This window comes from Pararge aegeria, chromosome 24 (genome assembly GCF_905163445.1).
Source record: "Pararge aegeria chromosome 24, ilParAegt1.1, whole genome shotgun sequence".
Taxonomy (NCBI): domain Eukaryota; kingdom Metazoa; phylum Arthropoda; class Insecta; order Lepidoptera; family Nymphalidae; genus Pararge; species Pararge aegeria.
In genome coordinates this window covers 8585614-8609125 of record NC_053203.1, presented here as the reverse complement: position 1 = coordinate 8609125, position 23512 = coordinate 8585614, and the positions used below count along the sequence as shown (strand labels likewise).

The 23512-nt window shown below is 36.6% G+C and overlaps 2 protein-coding genes across 3 annotated transcripts in view; one reads left to right on the top strand and one right to left on the bottom strand.

The window, feature by feature from the left end:
* The window catches only part of LOC120634467 (tyrosine-protein phosphatase 69D), a 37292-nt gene extending 15979 nt beyond the window's left edge, over nucleotides 1-21313 (bottom strand). Inside the window, exons 1-15 of one of the 2 annotated variants that reach the window (XM_039905077.1) lie at nucleotides 21071-21313; nucleotides 19258-19399; nucleotides 12795-13066; nucleotides 10652-11394; nucleotides 9028-9207; nucleotides 8075-8181; nucleotides 7058-7202; nucleotides 6859-6938; nucleotides 6453-6590; nucleotides 5407-5676; nucleotides 4623-4750; nucleotides 3552-3661; nucleotides 2807-2931; nucleotides 1888-2032; nucleotides 652-837 (exon numbers count right to left, since the gene is read on the bottom strand). In XM_039905077.1, coding sequence (XP_039761011.1) covers nucleotides 652-837; nucleotides 1888-2032; nucleotides 2807-2931; nucleotides 3552-3661; nucleotides 4623-4750; nucleotides 5407-5676; nucleotides 6453-6590; nucleotides 6859-6938; nucleotides 7058-7202; nucleotides 8075-8181; nucleotides 9028-9207; nucleotides 10652-11394; nucleotides 12795-13066; nucleotides 19258-19399; nucleotides 21071-21155 — 2856 coding nt within the window. In that variant the 5' untranslated portion in view covers nucleotides 21156-21313. The remainder of the gene's footprint in view (nucleotides 1-651; nucleotides 838-1887; nucleotides 2033-2806; nucleotides 2932-3551; nucleotides 3662-4622; nucleotides 4751-5406; nucleotides 5677-6452; nucleotides 6591-6858; nucleotides 6939-7057; nucleotides 7203-8074; nucleotides 8182-9027; nucleotides 9208-10651; nucleotides 11395-12794; nucleotides 13067-19257; nucleotides 19400-21070) is intronic. The other variant, XM_039905078.1, reaches the window with a different exon arrangement.
* Nucleotides 21314-22351: 1038 nt separating this feature from the next.
* Nucleotides 22352-23512, top strand: part of LOC120634451 — a 43742-nt gene continuing 42581 nt past the window's right edge. Inside the window, exon 1 of the mRNA XM_039905029.1 lies at nucleotides 22352-22613. Within this exon, the coding sequence (XP_039760963.1) occupies nucleotides 22514-22613 (100 nt within the window). The 5' untranslated portion in view covers nucleotides 22352-22513. The remainder of the gene's footprint in view (nucleotides 22614-23512) is intronic.

Sequence of the window (23512 nt, the reverse complement as noted above, 5' to 3'; positions counted from 1 at the left end):
CTGACATGCCTATTTCTATTGCTAAACCTTATCGCTGTAATTAGACTAACATTACTTATGAGTTTTAAACATCATCGCCCATGTTGCCTGTGATGATCAATGTAGAAAGAAAGTTATAATTTATTTTAAATTAAACTTTAATTATATAGGTGTGTTTCATACCATCTCGTCTTTCCCAACTTCTGGGAAAGCCAAAATGACATATGACCTTTAAAAAATGTATTCATAAGTTGTAGAAGTATAGAGTAAGGTACGATAGGGCTGACATATTTTAGTAAAATAAAAGCCATTTAGGGTCTTTACTAAATTAGAATTAGAAAAGGCTTAATCGCCTGGGTTGATAACACGTCTATCAACCCCTTATTGTTGTAATTACACCGGCAACCACGCACTGCAGACCGGAACTCGGCAACGCTGGTTTCCGGCAGAAATAAGCATGGCGGTATTACTTCCCCGGATGAGTTCTTCACCTCTCCTAATACTAATAAAGCCGCCTTTGCACCCTAGCACCTTGAACTGTTGTTGTGTTATTGTATTATTTATTTGTTATTTCAACAAAATATTATACAGTTTTTAGATTTTACGCACCCTTAGGCCTTGTCGACTAAGTTTTGTTGCCATAAAGTAATTGTTCTATGTGTTAGGACTAACCTTATATCCCATAACGTAGTTCGCGTTGATGTAGTCGGAGCCGGTAATACCGTCGATCTGCGAAAGTTTGACTCTTGTCTGGTCGTAGGCCTTGATGTCCGGGTATCTGTTCTTGGGCTGGTTCTCACGCGCTTCGGAAGCGTGAGAGGTGCGGTCAGGGAAGCAATCCGGCAGCATCTGTAACAACTTGGGGGTCGCGCTTCTTGTTTAATAAATTAAAAAAAATCAGAGACGCTTTTATGCTGAATAAAACTAAAAATAATACTTGTAAACTTTCAAAACAATTAAAAAAAAACACGCTTGGTATAAAACACCAAACTAAACTAAGTTTTGTTGTGAGTGTGTGAGTTTTTCTTATATTCTTATTTTTATTAGACCAAAGTTAACCAATAACCCAATAACCATCAAATTTATTAATATTAGAGAAATCGGCTAAAGATAATTTTAAAGGTTGGACATTAGAATTTTCCATATTACCTATAGATGAAAATTATATAAATTAACAAATTTAAAAAATATCATTTTTCATCACGTCAATCATGAAAAATGAAATAATCTTATCGGTCCTTGATATATCTACAAAGTTTGGAAGAAATCAGACTGTTAGAAGAGTTAAAATCAAGTTTAAAGGTGTCGGAGCATAAGTATGAAAAAACTAGATTTTAGTAGCGACAAATATTTATAAACCGAAACACTATGCCTCGCTGCAGCGGTCAGTCACGGAGAAAGTTCATTCTTTCCACAAAAATAAACTATTAAATATTGTACTAAAATAAACAGTCTTCTATATATTTTCATAATGATTTTTCTTTGTTTTAATCAAAAAGTCAAAATCTGGCAATTAAATATTTGTAACAATTTCTATTTAAAACTGTGTAATCGAATATTAAAGCAGTATGGACTACTACGAACAAACGTTCGTTCGGCACACTCACACAGGTGCATGCACCGACGAAGCACCAAAGCTATTATCGGTGGATTTTAGTTGGGTCTTTGGGCCTCGTCGGTGCGTGTATCTGAGTGGGTGTGCTGTTTCGAATGTGTGTTCGTAGTTTCCATACTTTTTTCAAAATTCAAAATTCATTTATTTCAAGTAGGCGTAATATAAGCACTTTTGAAACGTCAAGTCTGTCTGTTTGTAGTGACTCTACCACCGGTATTACTATATTTACTGTGAGATGCTTGGAGATGACTGGGTAACACACTTGCGTAGTTATAATATTAGTATGGATTTACTTCAAATTCCTTCTGGAATCCATAGTCGGAATCGGCTTGCCTCTCCGCATAGGCAGCAGCTAGATCTTCCTTGGAAATCGGCGGCATGTCGGGTGGTACGGCGCTCATTAACTGCTGTCTACCACCGATGTGACCCACTACGTATCTGAAAAAAAATAAACAAAAAAATTCTTAGATGTCATCAATATCAACAGATTGCTCCAACTGCTCACTGCTAGGGCATCTTCTCCTCTCAAAATGAGAAGGGTTTAGGCCGTAGTCCACCACGCTGGCCAAGTGCGGATTGGTAGACTTCACACCCCTTTGAGAACATTATGGAGAAGTCTTTGGCGTGCAAGTTTCCTCACGATGTTTTCTGTCGCCGTTAAAATGAAAAACGCACATATCTCCAAAAAGTTAGAGGTGCGTACAGGAGAGATCGAACTCGGTCCCCCGAAGGAAGGCCGAAGCTCTAAGCACCACGCTATCACAACTTTATAGGCGATGGTTGTTTTTCCATCAGCACGGCTAGCAATGGATCTAAACGGCGAAAGGATAAAAATCTATCTTCTGCCACATTTTGATCAACTCTCAAAGCACTGGCGCACAAGTGGAAATAATATATAATAGCGGAGTCTTCTGACACAGGGGTAGTACTACTACTCTTAAAAGAAGGCTTCAGCGATATATTTGATGCCACTTTGTTTCTTACCGAAATAAACTATTTTTATTTTATTTTTTTATAACAAACAGGGGTAAACTTCTCCTATTCCATGTTCCCGTGCTTTAGCAGGTGGACAAGTTAATTATATCCCTTCAGGGGATATAATCGGGGGATATATTTTTTGTATCCTGCCCGTGCTAGCCCTGCATGTGGGATATCTGCGTGGTCCGTCCATTATAATTATAAAAATAGGTAAAATTATATATCGATACGTACCTGAAGGCAGCTTCCAATGGACTCATTTCAAGGTGATGGTGATGATGTTTGCGAGATCTTCTCGCTTGAAGTACGCAAAGCGTCCCCATACCGACCACTATAAGTCCGGCTACAGTACAGGTCGCCTGCGAATTATAGGAAAACCTTCAGTACAATAAAGATATTTATAATTTTTTTTTTTAAACGTCAATAGACACATCGCCATCTAGCCCCAAAGTAAGCGTAGCATTTGTTATGGGTACTAAGATTACAGATGAATATTTTTATGAATAATATAAATACAGTACATACATAATTACAGATAAACACCCAAACAGTGAAGAACATTCATGTCCATCACACTGTATTAGTGAGCGACGCTATCGCACAAACATTTTCCAGTTGTGAGAATCGAACCCACAGCCTGTACCTCAGAAAGCAGAGTCGCTGTCCACTGCGCCAATCGGCTGTGCAAATTTACTAGCGGTCCCAGCAAACATTTTTCAGTTATGGGAATCGAACCCAAAACCTAGGACTCAGAAATCAGAGTGCCAAAAGAACGATCAAGACTCCGCACGTTGCACGCACATTTAACTTCTAATAAGACGTCCCGTGTGTCAATATAGGATAGTAAAGTCAATATAGGTAATCAAGCCAAGTCAAACATTTATATATTTCAGATTGCTTCATGCATATTAAAATGAGTTATAAACGTTATGAGTTGTAATTGTTGAGGTGTAAACTACAATTATAAATTAAATCTCACCAGTAAAGCGATCTCTAATGGCGTGGTGGGCGGCGGCGCTACAGGCGACGCGGCGGGCATCAGCGCGTTGACGTAATCACTGAACAGCGGCTCGTCTTGTTCTGAACCGGCTGCAACCAAATAAACATATAGCTTATTTATTTACTTCATTTAAATATTTCATGCCATCAATCCTCCTCTTCTAAATATAAAAGAGAACTGGTAGCAGCGTCCTCTATGCTACTACTGCCATCTACTGCGATCACCAACACCCTTCTGCCCAGTGTGGTGATTATGGACAAGCCCTTCCCTTTGAAGAATCCCTTATTTCTACGATGGACTGGTATAGGCCATTGACTATATATTTCATTCGGTCTTAGGTCAGGCCAACGTGACAAAGTATTGGGTTTTCCGGTCAAAAAAATTAAGTACCAATCCTGATTTCGAATATGGTTCGAATATGTACAATGAGTATAGTGAGTCAACATATTTGTACACTCATTGGTAATACAGGCGTGCAAGCAAAGTCTCCCGCAGGCTATATGGGCAGAGGAGGGACTCCGTACTGTAATCATTAGTCATTACACATATGAGGGGGAGTAGAGGAAGGTTGGCCTGTGACGACCAGTGGCGCGCACAAGATTTTTGTTAACTGGGGAGGCACAAAGCAGGAAGATTGCATCAAATAAATAAATAAATAAATATACTACGACAATACACACATCGCCACCTAGCCCCAAAGTAAGCGTAGCTTGTGTTATGGGTACTAAGATGACTGATGAATATTTTTATGAATTATATATACATAAATACTTAGAAAATACATATAAACACCCAGACACTGAAAAACACTTAATGCTCATCACACAAACATTTTCCAGTTGTGGGAATCGAACCCACGACCTTGGACTCAGAAAGCAGGGTCGCTGCCCACTGCGCCAGTCGGCCGTCAATGAGTAAATCCTCCTCCTTTAAATATTTTAGGGTAGGCAGTGCTTTTGTGCGTGTATGAAGTCCACTTCAACACAATTGTATAATATTGATGCTGAGAATGATGATGGCGATTTAGCGAAAGAAAGTCGGTACACTTACGTATCAATTCAACATAAAGCGTATAATTAGCTGCTGGGTCTAATAGACCATCTTTGACCTGCAAATCCTCTTTGACCTCAATCTCCACGAGTTTATTGTCCATCATCATAGGATTCTTCATGTAATCTCTGAAATTTACCAAACAAATATAATAATCACTTATTATATATTACCATCAGGTGGGATAGCAAGTCAAGGGTTAAAAGTTGTAAAGGAATAAAAAAAATAGGATCCGATACTAAAGAAAGCCATATCGACTGCTTTTTTTTTTTAATTCCACTACAAGTTAGCCCTTTTCTGCAATCTCATCTGGTGGTAAGTGATGATACAGTCCAAGATGCGGGCTAATCTGTTAGAGAGTATGTTAGTCATAGTTCCGGTGTCGAAACCTATCAAGGGTATGCCCTAATAGGTTTCGACACCGGACTAAACCAAATCGCTTAGCAGCACGTCTCTGTCGGTAGGGTGGTAACTAGCTACGGCCGATGTCTCCCACCAGATGTTTTTGTTTGTAAGTATAGTAAAATAAATAAATAAACATATTACCAATACACAAAGCGCCACCTAGCAAACCAAAGAAACAAAGAAAGCGTAGCTTGCGTTATGGATACTAACTGCCGAATGTTTTTTTATGAATAATATACATAAATACTTATAATATATAGATAAACATCAAGACACGGAAATCATACATATTCATCACACAAACATTGCCTTGGACTTAGAAAGCAGGGTCACTGCGCACTGCACCAATCGGTAGTCTAAATAAATCATGTTAGCTTACCTCTCAATATCCATATAGGATCTTCGTTCGCGTTTCTCTTCATCTGGTTCCATAGTAGTATCTATCTCATCCTCGAAGAACTCATCCCTTGTGGTGGTCTGCATAGTGGTAGTGGGTGGTTTCGGTGGTGGTGGCGGCGGTATGTCGTAGGATCGCCTCGGTTTCTTGAGGCAACGTCTGCAGGATTCCCAGTTCAAGCCTGGATCGTCTTTGTCAAAGTAGGATCTGCCATCCCCCATTATAAGCTCTGTATCTGGGGGGAATCTGTCACTAAAAATAATGGAAAATTAATTATTTTAACAAAACGAGTCTGATTGTGAATTACAATCACGTTTATTTTATTTTAGACATTTAATGATAAAATTTCTCTATTCTTCAATTTAGCAATACTTTTTACAACTAAATTCATTTTTTATAATTGTTATTAGTGTTTTTACCTACACTTGGAGGGAAATATCAATTTTATAAATTTAAAATTTAAAATTTTCGGAACCGACAGGATTTGAACCTGCGACTCTCTGGCAATCGCGGCCTGAGCGCTATATCCAATTAAGCTACGGCTCTCCTACAGTCGATGTTAATTTGTATTCTCCGATTCATCTAAACAATATTTTTATGCATAACCTACTCTTGTTATATATTTCGTAGTATCGTTTATTTTGTTAACCTGGCTTTCTATTTGTATGTGCAATAAAGACTTTTTCTTCTTCTTCTTGAGTGGTAAAGGGTGTTTTAATTAAAATAAATAAAAACAACTAATAGGCTTTTAAAAAAATATATAACCGGATTCATTGTAGTCTATTCGTCTTGCAATGAAACTTCGCGATTTCATTTAAAAGTGTCATATTTATTTCGAGTTATTTTGATTTAATAACCAAACTTCTGAACCGAATTTGATAAAACTTCTAACAATCGCGACGCGAGACAGTTATGTCTACGATTTTCCCGTCGTATCTTTTATGAGATTAAATAAGTAGACATTCTTATCTCGTAGCCCTTCTACAGGATACTGGATCAGTTCAAGGTGACCATCAAAATCTACTTACTTTGAGAATACGTCAGTGATATAAGCTCCCAAAACTGGTTGGACACCGTGTGCCTCTTCATAGTCCACTACGCTCATATCCCTGGGCGGTGGTAAGTTGCTCCAATCCGGATGTGGCCTTAACCTGACCATGTATATTCTGGAATTTATTTACCACAATTTAGTTACGCAATATTTAGAAGAAAAAGGAGAATAATTTTTTGTCAATCCCACTTCTGAATATTTGCCCGAACTTCCCCGAGCCCGAGCCTCAAATTATTTACTTAACAATATTTTGTGCAAGTGAGATAGCAATACAATTGTAAGCGAGCGATAGTATAAAATAATTTTAAGATCGTATTATCAAAACTAAGGCTTCTACCTCAAAAATTAAGTTTAAACAACTAACAAATAAACAATGTGTATACCTGTAACAACATATATGACCGTTTCGTTCTGTAATTCGTGGAAGGTCGACGGGAAATACGTATTTGTCATCGGCGAATAACTGAAAACAAGAGACAATAAATTTTACTTTTAATCGACGTCAAGGCCACTGTCGCTAATAGTAGAATAAAAATGATATTTACTATCCATATCTCTATTTTAATGAATTATTTGTCGTACCTTTCTCCACCGTGGTCTGGGAGGGGTGTCGGGGGGTGCGGGCGCGGTTGTGCAGTGGCGCACTTCTTCATCCCCCCGCCTGCGTGTACGCGTCATTGCGCTCAATCGGATCGTATAGTTTGTGTTCGGCTGTAGCTCCTCAAACCTAACGGAAAGGTACGGAACGTGTAAAATACTGTTCGAAGCATGGGAAGTCTCATGGCTCAAAGTTCCGGAACCGTTTGCAAATCGGATCGGACTTTCATTTAGATGCAGTAAACTAACCTATCAGTCACTAGTGCTGCAATCATTTGAATTATATATTTCTTGAAATGCTAATAGTGTACACCGCAATAATGTATTAAATTTACTGACGATGTGCTTTTTTATGCGAAAAACACATCGTTAAGTAAAGTTTTTCAATTAAAGTACAAAAAGACAAAAAACAACAAAAATTGTTGTAACTTGGCATCACATTTACTAGTATTATATTTTTTTCTGTACTAGGGTAATCTTTGATCTAAAATGTAAGCACAGATAATGTTATGGTTGTCACCGGGTAGTATTTTTTACATAAATATATTTCTTCAAAACTATGGATCTCCAATAGATAATTGAAGATTGTTAATGTTATAAATCAGTATCTACACCGGTCTGCCTAGATCTTATACTTGGAAACTATAACCACCCGCATTTCGGTGCAATTAGGAATAACATTATTGTGTTGAAGCGGTAATAGTGGCTAGGACTTCGAGGGGCGAATTCCAGCAAGCACCCCCAACTTTAAGTTATGTGCGTTTTAAGTAATAATATATCACTTGCTGCGACGGTGTAGGAAAACATCTTGAGAATCTTCCATAATGTTCTCAAAGGCGTTTAAAGTTCAAAGGCATGTGAAATCCGAACTGGGCCAGCGTGGTGGACTACGGCCTTAACCCTTCGCATTGTGGAAGTAGGTAGACCCGTGCCCTGTAGTGGGCCGATAACGGGTTGTTATGATGATGATGACTGGGGGTGCAATATGTGTTAAAAACTAACCTTTCACTTCTTGAGTCATTTGTCTTGAATTTAGACAGCGGTCCCCAGCTATCTTTCTGCAATATTCCGAACCGATCTCTATATGTCGCGTTTCCCGTTAACTCCATCTGAAAAAAAAAAAAAAACCATAAACATATTTTACTTGAAGCAGCTATATCTCAGTTATCCATACTAATATTTTTTTTATAATTATCAGTAACTATTGGTCTATATATCATACATTTACATAAGAATATTTCAGAAGGAATCACTCTGTAAAAATATTAAATCAAACAAAGCATATTTATTTTTCCATACTGACAACCCTATTGAAGATAAAAGACCGACACGCGCATAGTAACTACGCTACGCGACGCGTACCTAATAAAGTGACAGGAGTCACTTGCTATTACCTTTGCATGTGATTTTAGGGCTGTATATGTATTTCTTTCTGTAAAAACTATGGCAATCATTAGCACAGAAACTATTAGGTTTTCGGTTTCACAGATAGGTCTCAGAGACAGTAAATAATGTATCTCTAAAGCCTCTGAAGTATAATTTCGGTTTTTATTTACACGTTGTATACAAAATACCTACAATAATGTTAATCTATCTATATATATAAAAGAGAAAGTGTGTGGGTATGTTCCGTATAGGCTCCGAAACAGCTGGACCGATTTCAATGAAACTTTCAGGGAATCTCCGGATTGACCTGGCGAGTAATCCTGTAAAGTTTGGTGACGATCGGAGCACTTCTATTTTTGAACTGTCAAATACAGCTTTTTTTTACTATGATGATATTCTATTGTTGGGTGTACATGGGTGTAGATAATGATCTTCAACTGCGCATAATATATTATGAGACTGAGAGATGACTTGAGTTGTAAATTTATTGTTTAAATAAAATAAAGCAAAATCTAGCCCGGCGACGCGGGCTAGGTACGCTAGTATAGAATAGAATGAATTTTGAGTACCGTATATCCTTTGATCTCTGCGTTGGGTTTGAGCGGGGGCTGCCAAGTGAGATTGATCCAGCTGCTGGCGCAATGGACGGTCACGTTGCTAGGTCTTCCAGGTATCCCGTCGCCTGTGGCAGCTGGCATTTCCGCTGACCAATTACCGCAGCGCTTCGTAAAGTCTGAGCATGCGCATACCTAAAAAGTATTAAACAAAATGGTGTAGCAATACATTGAACTTGCTTAAACGGCCAGATGCATGCCGAAACCGATATCAGTTTGGGTAAGACTGCTGGCATCTTAAGCCTTGTAGTGCTTCTTGTGTCAGAGCTCGTCCAGGGAGCTTGTTTCTGCCACTTAGCAGCATTCTGTATTCCAGTCTGAAGGGCATGGTTGTCGGTATTAGATAGAAGCATGCGTTACTTTGTGGAAATCCATAATATATTATGAAAATTAAGCTTAATTTGCTATACTCCGCGAACAGCAGGAGAATCTGTATGGTGTTATTTATAATTACTTCAATCTCCACTACAAACAGATTCTTGTAGTAGTAATACGTATACTCCACACCAAACAGATCCTCGGCAATGTACCCCTCAAACATACATGTACATTAGGGTGATTCAAAAAAACTTTTTTTTTTTAACTGATACCCTCTCAAATGTTTCTATTTGATATAAAAAAAATTCTCACCAAACCCGAGCCCTATAGCTCAAGTCTAAGGGGTCGCTATTGTTTTTCTAGTTTCCCATTTAATTAACATGGGAAAAATCGTTTTTTGTTTTTAATTGAATTTACACATAATTAACGCAATTTTTTATAAAAAACGATTTTATATTCTTAAAGTAGAGTCTTCGAGCTTTACAAAACTCTATTACAAAGTACGATTATCTTTACATAAAGACTAATTACAGCTATTTAAAAATTACTAAATTTCGAAATTTGAAGAATGCTTGAATTTTTTTTTTAGCACAATCCTCAAAATTCGGTTTGGTGAGATTTTTTTTTATATCAAATAGAAACATTTGAGAGGGTATCAGTTAAAAAAAAAAATTAAAGTTTTTTTGAATCACCCTAATGTACATGTATGTTTAAGGGGACATTGCCGAGGATCTGTTTGGTATTGAGTATACGGATTGAAGTAACTATAAATTACACCATACAGATTCTCCTGCTGTTCGCGGAGTATAGAAAATGAAGCTTAATTTTCATAATCCATGGTTGTCGGTGTAATTACAAGAGGCTCGACTTCACTTTCGGGGGGGCCGAGTTCGAATCCCAGCACGCACCTCCAACTTTTCTCCAAGTTATATGCGTTTTAAGTCATTAAATACCACTTGCTTCAACGTTGAAGAAAAACTTTGTAAGAAAACCTGCATGGCTGAGAGTTTTTCCACCAATTCCACAAATTGCACTGGGCCAGCGTGGTGGACTACGGCCTTAACCCCTTCTCCTTGTGGGTGGAGACCCGTGCCCTATAGTGGGCCGTTAACGGATTGATTTGATGATGATGAGGCTAAAAATCTACTCCTCATTTTGTTGGACGTGTTGCTTGCATGCCCTGAGATTTGTTCTGTTTATTAACAATGATTGTCCTCCGCCGATGGTTTCTTTATTATTAAAAAAAAACTAAGCTACTCACTCTAAAAACATATGTGCTGTGCGGCTCAAGGTTATCGAACATGTAGGGCAAATTCCTATTGTCCCTGGAGTGATACGCCCTTCTCGGGGCAACCTCGTTCATCTTCCTCGCTTCCAGCAGGTAATAATGGATCAACTCCTCAATATCTTTAGGCGGCGCCGCCCAGCCGATGGTCACCGAGGTAGCCGAGAAACCATTAATGGAAATATTCGGCACAAAGATCGGATCCTTGTCGAGTGTAGTTACAGTAGACTCATAAGTATGTGGCTTGCTCCTTCCATACGTTGTAGCAACCTCGAGCCTCAGCTGATACTGGGTCGACTTCTCTAGACCCTCCATCACGAAGGAGATGTTCTTGACTCCGATTTTCTCTTGAGTGTATTGGTTGAAGTTCGTTGAAGGTAGACGGCGATACATTAGATAGTAACCTGTTATATCGGCGTTGTACGACTTGATGGTCCAGTTAAGGAAAAGCTGGGATGCACTTATGGGTATAACCGTGTCCACGACCACCTGAGGTGCAGCGTATATGATCACATCGATGCCACCTGTCACGTTTGTAGAGTTGACGGGATCCCAAACTTCACAGATATAGGTGCCGTTATCTTCTGGACTACGAATGTGAAGGTCGTAATCGCTTCTGATTTGCCTAAGATTGAGCGGTTTCGCGGGCTTTATTCCCAACTCTATTATATCGTCGTCCTTGCCTTTCTTCCACCATCTGACTTCACGGGTTTTGTATACTGTAACAAAAACACCATAAACAATCCTATGAGAAATTTTACAAAATTAAATAAACGATACATTTTATATTCACAGAGAACTTAAACTGTACTACAAAACTTAAAATAACAAAAATCTTATATCCAAAATGTCTTATTTGCTATTATCTGTTTGTCCAGTCAAATCTTGTTAATTTTATTTGTATATTTTCTTCACACACAGACCTTCCAGAATTTATATGCTCTCTACATACTATATACCGTTTCATCACTTAAATACCAGCTAACATATTGCTACCTCACTGTTATCGATTTGCGCAACAATAAAATCACCAACATGTCTCTTTATAAGATTTAAGATTATAAGGCAGAATTGCTGCCTAGCTAAGGACCTGATTTCTGTCGGACAGCCTGGCTCAGAAATAAGCTAACCTTCTGATTACAGATTGCGTACAATAAATAGTAAGGTGGTCGGGGTCTGTAATTAATGAATAAATGCTACAACACACATCGCCATCTAGTCCGACAGAAAACGTAGCTTGTGTTATGGGTACTAAGATAACTGATGAATAATTTTGTGAATAATATACATAAATACTTATAATATACAGATAAACACCTAAACACTCAAAAACATTCATATTTATCAAACAACCATTTTCCAGTTGTGGAAGTCGAACCCACGGCCTTTGACTCAGAATGCAGGGTCTCGGCCCACTGCCCCATATCCATTGATATCCTTTTAGATTAGATGGAGTTGTGAAAAAAATATAAGGCCACCTTGGATTGGAAATTTGTAATAGTGTATAGTATTCTACAAGACAAGCACTTTCATTTGCTACCTTTACCACAGAATTCAGTATACACAGAAACCGTGTACACCACTTATAATGAAGCATTAGAAATCACTCCACTTTAGCAGTGTTTGTCGAACAGGCGGTTAGTCACTTCATATCATTTAGCAGTAACAATGTTCTAAATGTTTACCATAAAATGGGAAAATGGGAAAAGTTTGTGAGCTAGCAACATTCCGTGGGTGTGAAGTGAGACGTTGCGGGGTGTTTTCACTGTTTTTGGACACAACGCACTGCGATAATGGCTGAATGTTCTTAATTCACTTTTTGTAAACATTAAGATAAAAAATCCTGTGTAATTTATTCACACACGGCAGAAGTGTAACTTCTGAAAAGTAGCCTACGAGAGATTGAGGTGGATGCAGAGTATCAGAACTATTAGGATAAATGTAAGTTTGATTATTTAGTTTCCATGGTAACTAGAATAGGTAAAAAAATGTATAATGTTTTCTATCTCACTCTGTCCTATTTATTATTTTTTCGTTTTATCGAGTTTGAAAGCACAACGATTCTTAAGAAGATTTACTTCAATAAAAACAGGTAAAGCTTCATATGTTGCCAAGTTACCTTCAAAAATACAATGCATAGTGATGTTCGCCTGATTCGTCACATTCTCTTTTATAGGACCAATAGTTTTATTGACCAGTCGTCCTGCGAAGCTGAGGTCTATTATAATGGTCTTCTCTACTTTAGCCTCTCCTAGAGTTAGTTTGCAGGTATAGTTTCCATCGTCGGTGGATGTGGCGTTGGCAACTGTCAAGTTATATGCTTTGTATTTCCGCGGGTTGCCATCGAGGTCCTTTTCCTGGAGTAGTTTCTCTTCTGCGTGCTGACGGATCCTGTTGGCAAGAGTTTCGTTATTTTATTATTATTATCATAGCAATATAATGTTATAGTAATTTTTGGTCAATAATAATTAAACTTTTTTTTTTTATTTTTTTTTTCTGACAATCATAAGGCTTGATGTCCTGAAACAGAAAAAATCTCAAGTTTGTTAAACTTTAAAATGATGTTGGAAAAGAGCAATCTGCTGAGATTCTTGCTGGCTCTTCTCAGTGGAATCTGCCTTTCGAACCGGTGGTTAGAGTCACTACAAACAGACTGACTTGACGTTTCAAAAGTGCTTGTAAATTAGGCCCACTTGAAATAAATGAATTTTGAATTTTAATTTGAAACTCCACCGAGTTTGTATGGTTCATTACTAGGTAGGTAAAAGTTGGTATGTTCCATATTTTTTACTCAATTAATTAGCCTTTTACATTTTTTTGTTTGTTTGTCCGTTCATTTAAGCGCTTACTAAGCAGCCAATCAAATTGAGTTTTGGCATAGAATTAGTTAAAAGAACGGACATTGGATAGAAGCAGGCGTAACTTTGCGGAAATCCATAATATATTATGAAATTTAAGCTAAATTTTCTGTACTTCGCGAACAACAGGAGAATATGTATGGTGTAATTTATAATTTCTCCAAAAGTTAAGGCACTTAACTATTGGAAACGTGCGTAGAGGGTACAGTGCCGAGGATCTGTTTGGTGTGGAGTATACGGATTGGAGAAATTATGTATTATATAAATACTGCTGTCAAACGTCACTTTTCCATACAATAAATAAACAAAAGTGACGTTTGACAGCAGTGATTACAAGATTTACGCCTCTCGCATTGCTGTCGCGAGATACGTAATCACCCTGCAGAATATATCACTATTGCATCGGTTGATACGATGTTGAAATAGGCAAAAACAAAATAGCTAAGTACCATTTTCGGTTATTTATAAACCCATTTTATATTTCGGTTTCTTTGTTAACTTTAAAAAAATATATATTAGAAGCAGTCTTATTAGAATCGATCGTATGTCCACGAGGAAAGCCTAGTCATAATTAATGACTTGGAATGTTCGACCCCGGTCGGCAAATCGATGGCGTTTTTGGGTTTTCCCGTCAAGAAATTTCCAGTACCAGCATGAAATGAAGAAATGGACGCTGTTCAGTGTCGACCCCTTTGCTTCAGGAAACACGTTAAGTTGTTCGCGGTTATTCAAACTAACATGAGATGATAAGACAAATGTTTTCTGATTGCTCGTATGTTTAAATTTTCCCGTGCTAACTTATTACTGTTTCCAATCTCTTAAATCACAAAAAGAGGACTTACATCAGTCAAGCGTCCGTATGGACTGGTAGGTACGCGAGACGAATGGAGAACTCTTATTTATGCAGATTTCCTCATATGAGGAAACCTGCATAAATAAGAGTTCTCCATAAAAATATCAAACGCGTGAGAGAACTCAAACAATTCGTGATTAGATTTAGATTTAGTTAAGATTTAGTTTTAAGTTTACGAATGTATTTATCGCCATCACTGCTCACTGCTATGTTCACATTTTGTATGTAATCAACGCATCAATAGTGCCATCTATGTGCCTATTTGAACGAAGAAATCTTTGACTTTGACTTTTCTGAGTGAGGAAACTCATGCTCTGTAGTGGATCTATGATATAGACAGAATAACGCTTCGGGGGGCATGCAAGGAGTCCGTCCTGCAACATACCGCCATGCATTGGCGTGCACTTTATACTTGCACAAAAGCACTGCATACCCTAAAACTGATATATAACTCGTATCGGAGACGAATTTGAGCCGTTTTATCCAATTTTCCTGCTGTATGCATACCCCTGGTAAGAAACCCAGTGGACGCCACTGCCGCCATGTGTCCATAATTTGAAATGTAGGTGTTAAGCCTCATGCGCCTGTGTTACACCGTCAACCACGTCCTTCAGACCGGAACACAGCATTGCAACAATGCTGCTTAGCAGCAGAAATAAGCATGGCGATAGTACTGCCCCGGACAAGCTCGGTCACCTCTACTACTACTGCTATAAAAAGCTCTACCGATGATGAACATAAACTTAAATAAATGCTTTTAATAAAACATAACCAGCCATATTCGAATAAAAAAAAAGGTTAGTAGTTAATAATTTGGTAAACCTTAATAAAGACAAATAACAAAATAAAGTTTATATAATTTTTATCAAATAAATTCAGATTAGTAAAAATGTTATATAAGAAAAATGTAAGAATGTCACAATTGGTAGTATAATAAGGGCTTTTTTATTTTATCTTACATCTGTAAACGAGCAATTCTTGTATATATATATAATTGGAATCTCGGAATCGGCTCCAACGATTTTCATGAAATTTAGTATACAGGGGGTTTCGGGGGCGATAAATCGATCTAACTTCAAGGATTCATTTTTAGAAAATGCCATTTTATTCGAGGTTTTCGATAAACCGATTTGGTGCAGACGAAGTTGCACGGATCGCTAGTTTTATTTAAATAAAGACAAAAAGTAAATGAAATATAATTTAAAACTTAGGTACCTATAGGTGAAACAAGAATTAAGTAAGCTAAATTATTAGCGCCTAAAACGAATGGCAATTTTCGAGAAAACTCTAACAGAAATAAAGCATCCATTCCGGACACGTTGCACCGAAAACAATAAGTCGACAGGGGGCTGGGGAACAATCGAAAATGCAAGGGCAATTCTTGAGTGGAAACAGCGAGGGTGTTGTAAGCTGTATGCAGTAGGTACGGTACACGCAATCGCACCTCGTCAAACCTACAAACATTCCCACTCACCCCTCGCCACTTAGGAACAAACCTAGTACATGTAACATGACACTCGAACGTAGACGGAAGCTCAAATAGGGGTAGTTCACATTATTAGGCGACTTTCTCCCTTGAAGAGAAGCGTCTAAGGATTTTTAAGACTGATCTCGATTGGGGACAATCTATTCTATTCTATCTATTCTCAAACATGCTTGGATATTTGTGCGTGTGCGTCAACAAAGTGCGTGCAGTGCGTCCAGATATTTTTACAATACCTACATCAAATGCATCGCCATCTAGCCCCAAAGTTAACGTTGCTTTTGTTATGGGTATTAAAATGACTGATGAATATTTCTATGAATAAATAATATACATAAATAATTATATTTAAATAAATATAATACGACAATCATCACACACACATCGCCATGTAAGTTTGTAATCAAATCTTGCAAGTAAAAATCGACTAACTTCCATGTTTCGAAAACACCGGCAAATCTATGAAATGCAAATGTTATGAATGCACTAAATATAGATACCCTGCTTTCTGAGTCCAAGGCCGTGGGTTCGATTCCCACTACTGGAAAATGTTTGTGTGATACGTATGTTCTAAGTATTTAAGTATATTATTTATAAAAATATTCATCAGTCATCTTAGTTCCCATAAGACAAGCTAAGCTTACTTTGGGACTAGAAGGCGATGTGTGTATTGGTCGTAGTATATTTATTTATTTACATTTATTGTACACCAATAAAAGCACAGAAATTATAAAACAACCTGAAGAGAACATAGCAATTTTGATTAGGTACGTTATTCAGATAGAGCTGTTTATAAAAACCCCAACGTGGTGATGCAATCTAAGTTGGTAACGGGCTAATCTGTACGGGGTACGGCATTTTTATGAAACCCAAACCCCTAACGCTGTCAAATCGCTTAGCAGCTCACGTCCTTGTCGGTAGGGTGGTCACTAGCCACGGCCGAAGCCTCCCACCAGACCAGATAAGAGAAAATTCAGAAACTAAATTTCCAGATTTCGACCCCGGGCCTCCAATTGAAACCAAAGCGCTCACGCTTGAAATTAAATAAAAAAAATAGGGTAGGCAGTGAATTTGTGCAAGCATGACGTGCTCGCTAAGGATTGATCTGATGTTGGTGTAAGGGGCAAGTTTACAATTCAGTGCGCTTTTAAATGTAAGTTTCTTATGTGGTTTTGTTATTTGCTATCACCGGAAATCGAACCCGGCAACCGAAGACTTGTTTGCGAAGCGTTCATGCGGAACCGCTGCGTCAGATACTTCTCAGAACTCTATACAAAACGATCACGTTTCGTCCAAATGTTTTTCATCACAGAACACGTATAACTTAGAATCAGACTAGCGGTTTCTCGCGACTTTGTCCGCTACAACTTCTTTACTTTTTGTTAGTAAAATTTTCCTTTACACATTACTTTAAAATAAAATATTACAATATACTATTTACTAGTTTCCTGCCATAAAAAAGTATGAGTATATCTATAATATACTAACTGTTCGTTTAAGCATATGAGCCACGTGAGAATTACTTATAGACGTAAATTCCCCTTCCGTAACGGCCAGAGCTGAACACTAGATATAGCGCCAATCGACTTATAACATCGCTGCAGTGAATCCAGAACACCCCGGGTTCCGAAAGAGTCGAAGGCTGTAGCCCACAAACGCTAGGCAAAGTGGGAGATTATCTTCCTAAGTTTTTTGAATAATCTGCCGTAAGATGTTTGATATGTATGTGGTATGGATGCTACACGGGTAGCACGGTTCGGGTGAGACGATTTTGAATAACTCTTGAAATCAATGTATAAGATCAAACCCTCTGATGCCAACTTGCTTAAGTATAAGCGGCTGCGGAATCGGTGTAATTAGATGTGCAGAGACGCTCAGCGCAATTATATCCACTCTTCAGTTGATGGAAAGAGTACCCTTAAGGTGTGGAAATTTTTGGAAACTTTTTTGGTCGCCGGCAAAAAAGTGTTCCTGATAGTGTGGATATAGTTGCTTTGAATCGTCATTTCAGTAATGTAACAACTAGTATTAGTCGCAAATCTGAAACTCTGGCTTCGATAAGCTCGCGTTCAAAGCCTCATTTTCCATTGTTCCAATTTAGCGTGGTCAGTCCTGGCGAAATAATAAAGCACATAAATGCAGTTCAATCAGATGCTTTGGGAAATGACTGTCTTCTTCGTTACGTTTCTGGTAAAAAAGGATAAGAGCTACTTTCAGAGCTACCAATTCCAATTAGTTTAGAAAATTATGTGCATCAGAAATGGCCACATTGTATTCAACAAACAACAAAGTATAACAAAGGTGTATTTATATTAAATATGTAAGGACTGATCTGGATATTACTTTTCATAGATAAGAAATACAATGAACGCAGTGTCTCTATTGTCAATGTTTGTAAACAGCTCAGATATACTAAGATTGACATCCGGCTCAAAAATGTATTCACTTTGCTGTACAAACAACCATAATATTATACACAACTACTGGTTGCCCATGACTTCGTTTGCGTACAATTTTCCCATTCAGAATTTAATCTTCTATTCCACATGTTCATACAATATTCAATCCCCGTTTAACCTTTTTGTTAGAAAATTTCGAGAAATTCTTTCTTTACAGATATCATAACCAACCAATGAGTAAGTAATTAAAAAAAAAATGTTTTATGGGTAGATATCCAAAATAAAAACTAGCCATGTTACATGTTAGTTGTATCTTCTACACACCCATATTTTTTTTTTCAAAACTCTTTTCTACAACATCCTGCCATGTAGAACACAAGCCAGAGCGTAGATTGACAGACAAATAAAATTATTATTTAATTTTATTTGTCTGCGCGTAAAAAAAAGTTTTAGTAATATACATTTATAAAAATCTGGGTTATTACAAACAGACATACATTTTATATATTTGTATAGATGTATAGATTACATAAATGTAGCAAGGTCATAGCAAACCGAAGTTAAGATGATTTAAATAACAATGAAAATCCTGCAATTTAAATCAATTGTCATTTTCATTGCAACAGATATTTGCAGCTTCACAAAAAATAACAAGCAGATTGTCTTTTTAATCTATATTACTTCGTACAAAATAAGTGTTGAAACTCAAATAGTTATCTTTAAATTTCATAATTTTTTTTTTAGGAAATATTTAAAGCACCTCAACAATTGGCATTAGTAAACAAATTGGATTAGCATTTAGGTTTTTTAAAAGGAATTCCTCTTTCCGATGTGATAAGAAGCCTGAGCCCAACCACAGGCCATTAAAAAAAATTTTTTTTTTTTTTATTTAATTTTAAGAACAGTTGAAAATAGTATGCGTGATGGATGAAAGATGAAGCAACTTCAAACTTACTATGGTAACTGTAAAAAAAAAAAATAGTACTCACCTCTCACTAATTTGAATTGGTTCATTGTTGAACAACCATTCGACTGAACCTTCAATCGGCATAATACTGCAGGTGACATTGACGTCAGAGCCAAGAGTGGCATTAAATAGTTGCAGGTCCAAAATCTCGGGTGCATCTTGACCTACAAATCAGATTTTAACATTAATATAATTAGGAATAATAATGGGAAGGTGCCTTTCTTCTCATTATTATTATTATTATTATATATATTATACACAGCCTAGTGAGAAAAGCCTTGGATTTAATTTTAGAGGCAGGTGAGTTTGATTGCACCTCTACTTTTCGGGAGTAATGTGCTTTTTAAATTGAAGCAATTAAATATAACTTCTTTTAGTGGTGAACAAAAACATCAAAGTTCCCAGTGTGGTGGACTAAGGTCTTATCCCTCATTCTGTTATCTTAATTGATATAATGATAATCATTCATTAATAACATCATTCATTAGTACATCAAACAAAGAATCAAACAATTTTTAACATCAAGCAACACCACTTCACAGTTACATCATCAGTGGCATGCACTTCATACATACACAAAAGCACTGCATACCCAAATTATTTTATATCACTCAAATTGGAGGAGAATTTTTCCATTATATGCCATGTACTTATGGTGGTGCTTATAACAGCCTCTAGCAACTAGGTTTAATGTAAATGTGTTAATACTCATCTCCAATCTTGTTAGCAACTTGTGGTTTGTAAGAAAGTATGTTTCAATGACTCGCAATTAAACTGGATGATTGTTTTACTTTCCTTTATAAACAATTACTTCTTCTCATAATTAAGTGTAAGAGAACAGAATGACCTTTTAAACTCCTACCAACTGTACTTTTAAGTTTTAACCATGCTTGTTTTCCACCATCACAGGTTAATTCCCCCTTGTTCCCCTTTTTTTCCCCACTGACATTGACATTCCGCCTACCATTCCACGCCGCCTATATATTTTTGTTCAGGAATCGAGAATCCTAACTGATTCTTAGTGCTGTTTATTACAATTTGTTTGTTTGGATGTTTTATTTATTTACATTTATTCCAAATGTTAGTCCATATTATATTCGTTCGTGATTGTATTAATTAGTGGTGGCAAAAGTTAATGCACCTAGGGAAGATAAATATTGCTGCTATGTACCAGATTTACCATTTTGTATAAATTAAGTATCAAAACAATTGTGCTGTGTGGTGAGGCAGATTGGAATTACTGTTGCAACTTCACCTTCGAGCATATGTAGTACGAGGTCACTAAGGGTTTATAACGGAGAAGAGGCATATACTATCTGCTTAGCGTGATGATTATGGGCAAACACTCAAATCAAATCAAATCAAATCCTCCTGTTGAGATAGGCCTTTAGTCCAGCCCCATAAACTGTTATAGGCTATTGATGGGAAGTAACAAAAAGAAATTACCAAAATGGAATACACTATAGAAGTAGTAGAACCGAAAGCACACAACTAAATATAATAGTTTGTAACTTTACTAATTAACATCTCATACAATATTCTGGCTGTATTAAAAATTAATAATATTATCACAGATTTTTTAAATAAACTCTTGAGATCTAATTCTCCTTAGGAAAATAGTAAACCTTTGAAACATTATCGATAACAGTAAATTAGCGTTACATCGTGCAGCTGTCCTTTTTTATGTTTTCTACATCTTGATGGGTTGGTTTCACGTTTACGCGAAATAAATCTTCGTAAGTTGTGTAAAATAGTAATCTATAGTAAATAAGTAGTGGGCATGTAAATGTTTAATTCACTATTATTCTTGTATATAAATACTGTCGGTTACTTACCAAAAACCGGATAACAAGATACGATACACCCAAAATAAAGCACAAACGTTACGGTGTACTTCCTGACCACGATCACCATTGTCATGGCGGTAGACGCAGCTTTTCACGTACACTACACACGATCCCGTAATATAAAACACATTGCACGACAGTTAAATCATCCTCCAGTTCATTTACACTAAGATATCACTGATTATTTCCTTAAATATTACAATAAAAAATTACAAAGCTGCTGACACCCAAAGCCGAACAAACAATCGCTCTCAACAGTGTTGCTAGTTTTTATTATTAGCTTTCAGCGGTGGCCGGTAAGTGGTCTGCGCTTTCATGTTTGGTTTTAATTTTAACAGCTTCTACAACCTACCACATACTTGCAGAGTCTCGAAGGTTTACTAACAATTGTATACAAATGCAGCATAATCTGCGTGAGGATAATTCGTTTTGTTAATATAAGTTTTTGTCTGCAAGCGAGGCAAGGAATTAAATTAAATATCCAGCTATAAACGTGCTGTTGTTGAGATGTTCATATATATTTAAGAAAGAATAAGTATTCTTTACTTTTGTAATTGAAAGTCTGTAGATTTGTATTATACATTAACCATACTATACATTACGATTCGCCCGTGTAAAATCTCTGATAAGATTATAATATAAAAAAAAAGATTACATAAATGTTCCCCTTCATATAAACGGATTCATAGTTTGTCTTCATGTATAGGATCACTCCGTTGCAAGAGGGCTAAAAGTATGGGAGGTAAAGTTTATTTTTTAAGATAACTGCGTTGTTCCGTTGTAGTTGCGCGATTCATGTTTCTTTATGACCCATTGCTGTTATGTCGGTTGAAATCTTAGAGAACAGCTTTTATACTATATAAAATAAGTCATCATTTTAAAATCCACCAAGCTGTAATACTCTTAGTCTTAAAATAATCAGCCCATCTTAACCAACCCACTTGCAAAGCATCACAGCGTGTAGGAGGCGCAATCTAAAAGCTTGAGAACAAAGGTCGCCAAGTGTGTGGTAGTACCATAATAGTAAAGTTAAAATTTTATTTTAGTTAAAACTGTACAAGAAATACAAAAATTGAAACCAAACTGGATTGAGGACAAAAAAATATTAGTGCTGCTTTTCATTGGAACTTGCTGCTTTTAATTTGAATAATAGAAGAATAATGAATTTTGTATTTATGACACATAGTTTTTTTTTTAATTTAAGATACAACTCTTTTGTTACATAGCAACATTGATTGTTTATTGACAAGGCCAATGACAGACGGCGGGGTCCGAGTTCGATGGCAGCTTGATTGAAATAATTTGTAGGAAATAAATGACTTGCTAACAAGATTATATCCGCCTCTAAGTTTAATTGAAGTGAAAATGTGGTTTATAAATATTGTGTAAACTTTTTTCGCACGAGAATTTCGTGTATACTGTAATTTAAAGATGTATATTCATTACACTTTAGGAGCCATTTTTATTGTATTTATTTTGTGCGTTCATTGTGATAATGCTGCTACTAACAACGAAATCGTGGAAATTCATGGTAAGTTTTATCCATATTTAGTTATAGTTAAGCTCTTATACAAAATGCCCGGGTTTTGTATGCAGTTCACATGTTCACGCCTTTATAGTCGATCTGTCATGTGAATCACAATGCAAATCTTCATAATATTTAGCAGGGCAGCGGGTTTTATGGAAAATTCGTGTTCATTTTACCACTAAGAGTAGTCATATAATGCTTCATATAACTAATCGGCTTTAAAGTGTTTTACCCATTCACATAAGAATTTTGTTTTCTCCTTTGGAAATTATACCCAAATAGTACGAAGAATTTGCAATGATACTCGTAAAGCTAAATTGCCCCGGCTTTTTCAACGTTAAAACAAATAATAAAAAAAAACAATTACCAAAAGTCTTGTATGAGTAAATCAATTTAGACCAATTTTAAAACTGCTATTTGTTATTTTTTTAAATCAGTCCCAATATTCCGTAACTTGTTTACAACTAGCACTGTCAGGTTAATTAATATGTTCTAGTTTGTGAGGATGACTGGTTGGAAATAAAGGAAAAAAGGTTCTTTGAGCTTAATTTCCGAGACGAGTTCAAGCAAATCTGGGATATGAGAGATTTTTCTTTTAAAAAAATGGGGATATACATGGTAAAGACATATGTTGGTATATGCCGATTGCTGTATGCCACTTATGTATTATACATAAGTTAACATATAAAGTAACTATTGGAAGCTTTAAAAGAAGCCTGAATAGCTTATAATGGACCTATCCTGACATTGTCATTTCAGTGTAGTCTGTTTTATGACATATAACAAAGGTATTTTTTTTATGCAATTAAAGACATAAATTTAAAATGTTATGTTTAATAACCTGGTTTTGCGGGTTATAACATCCCTTGCAGTATTTAATTATGTCAAATTTCCTGAAGGCA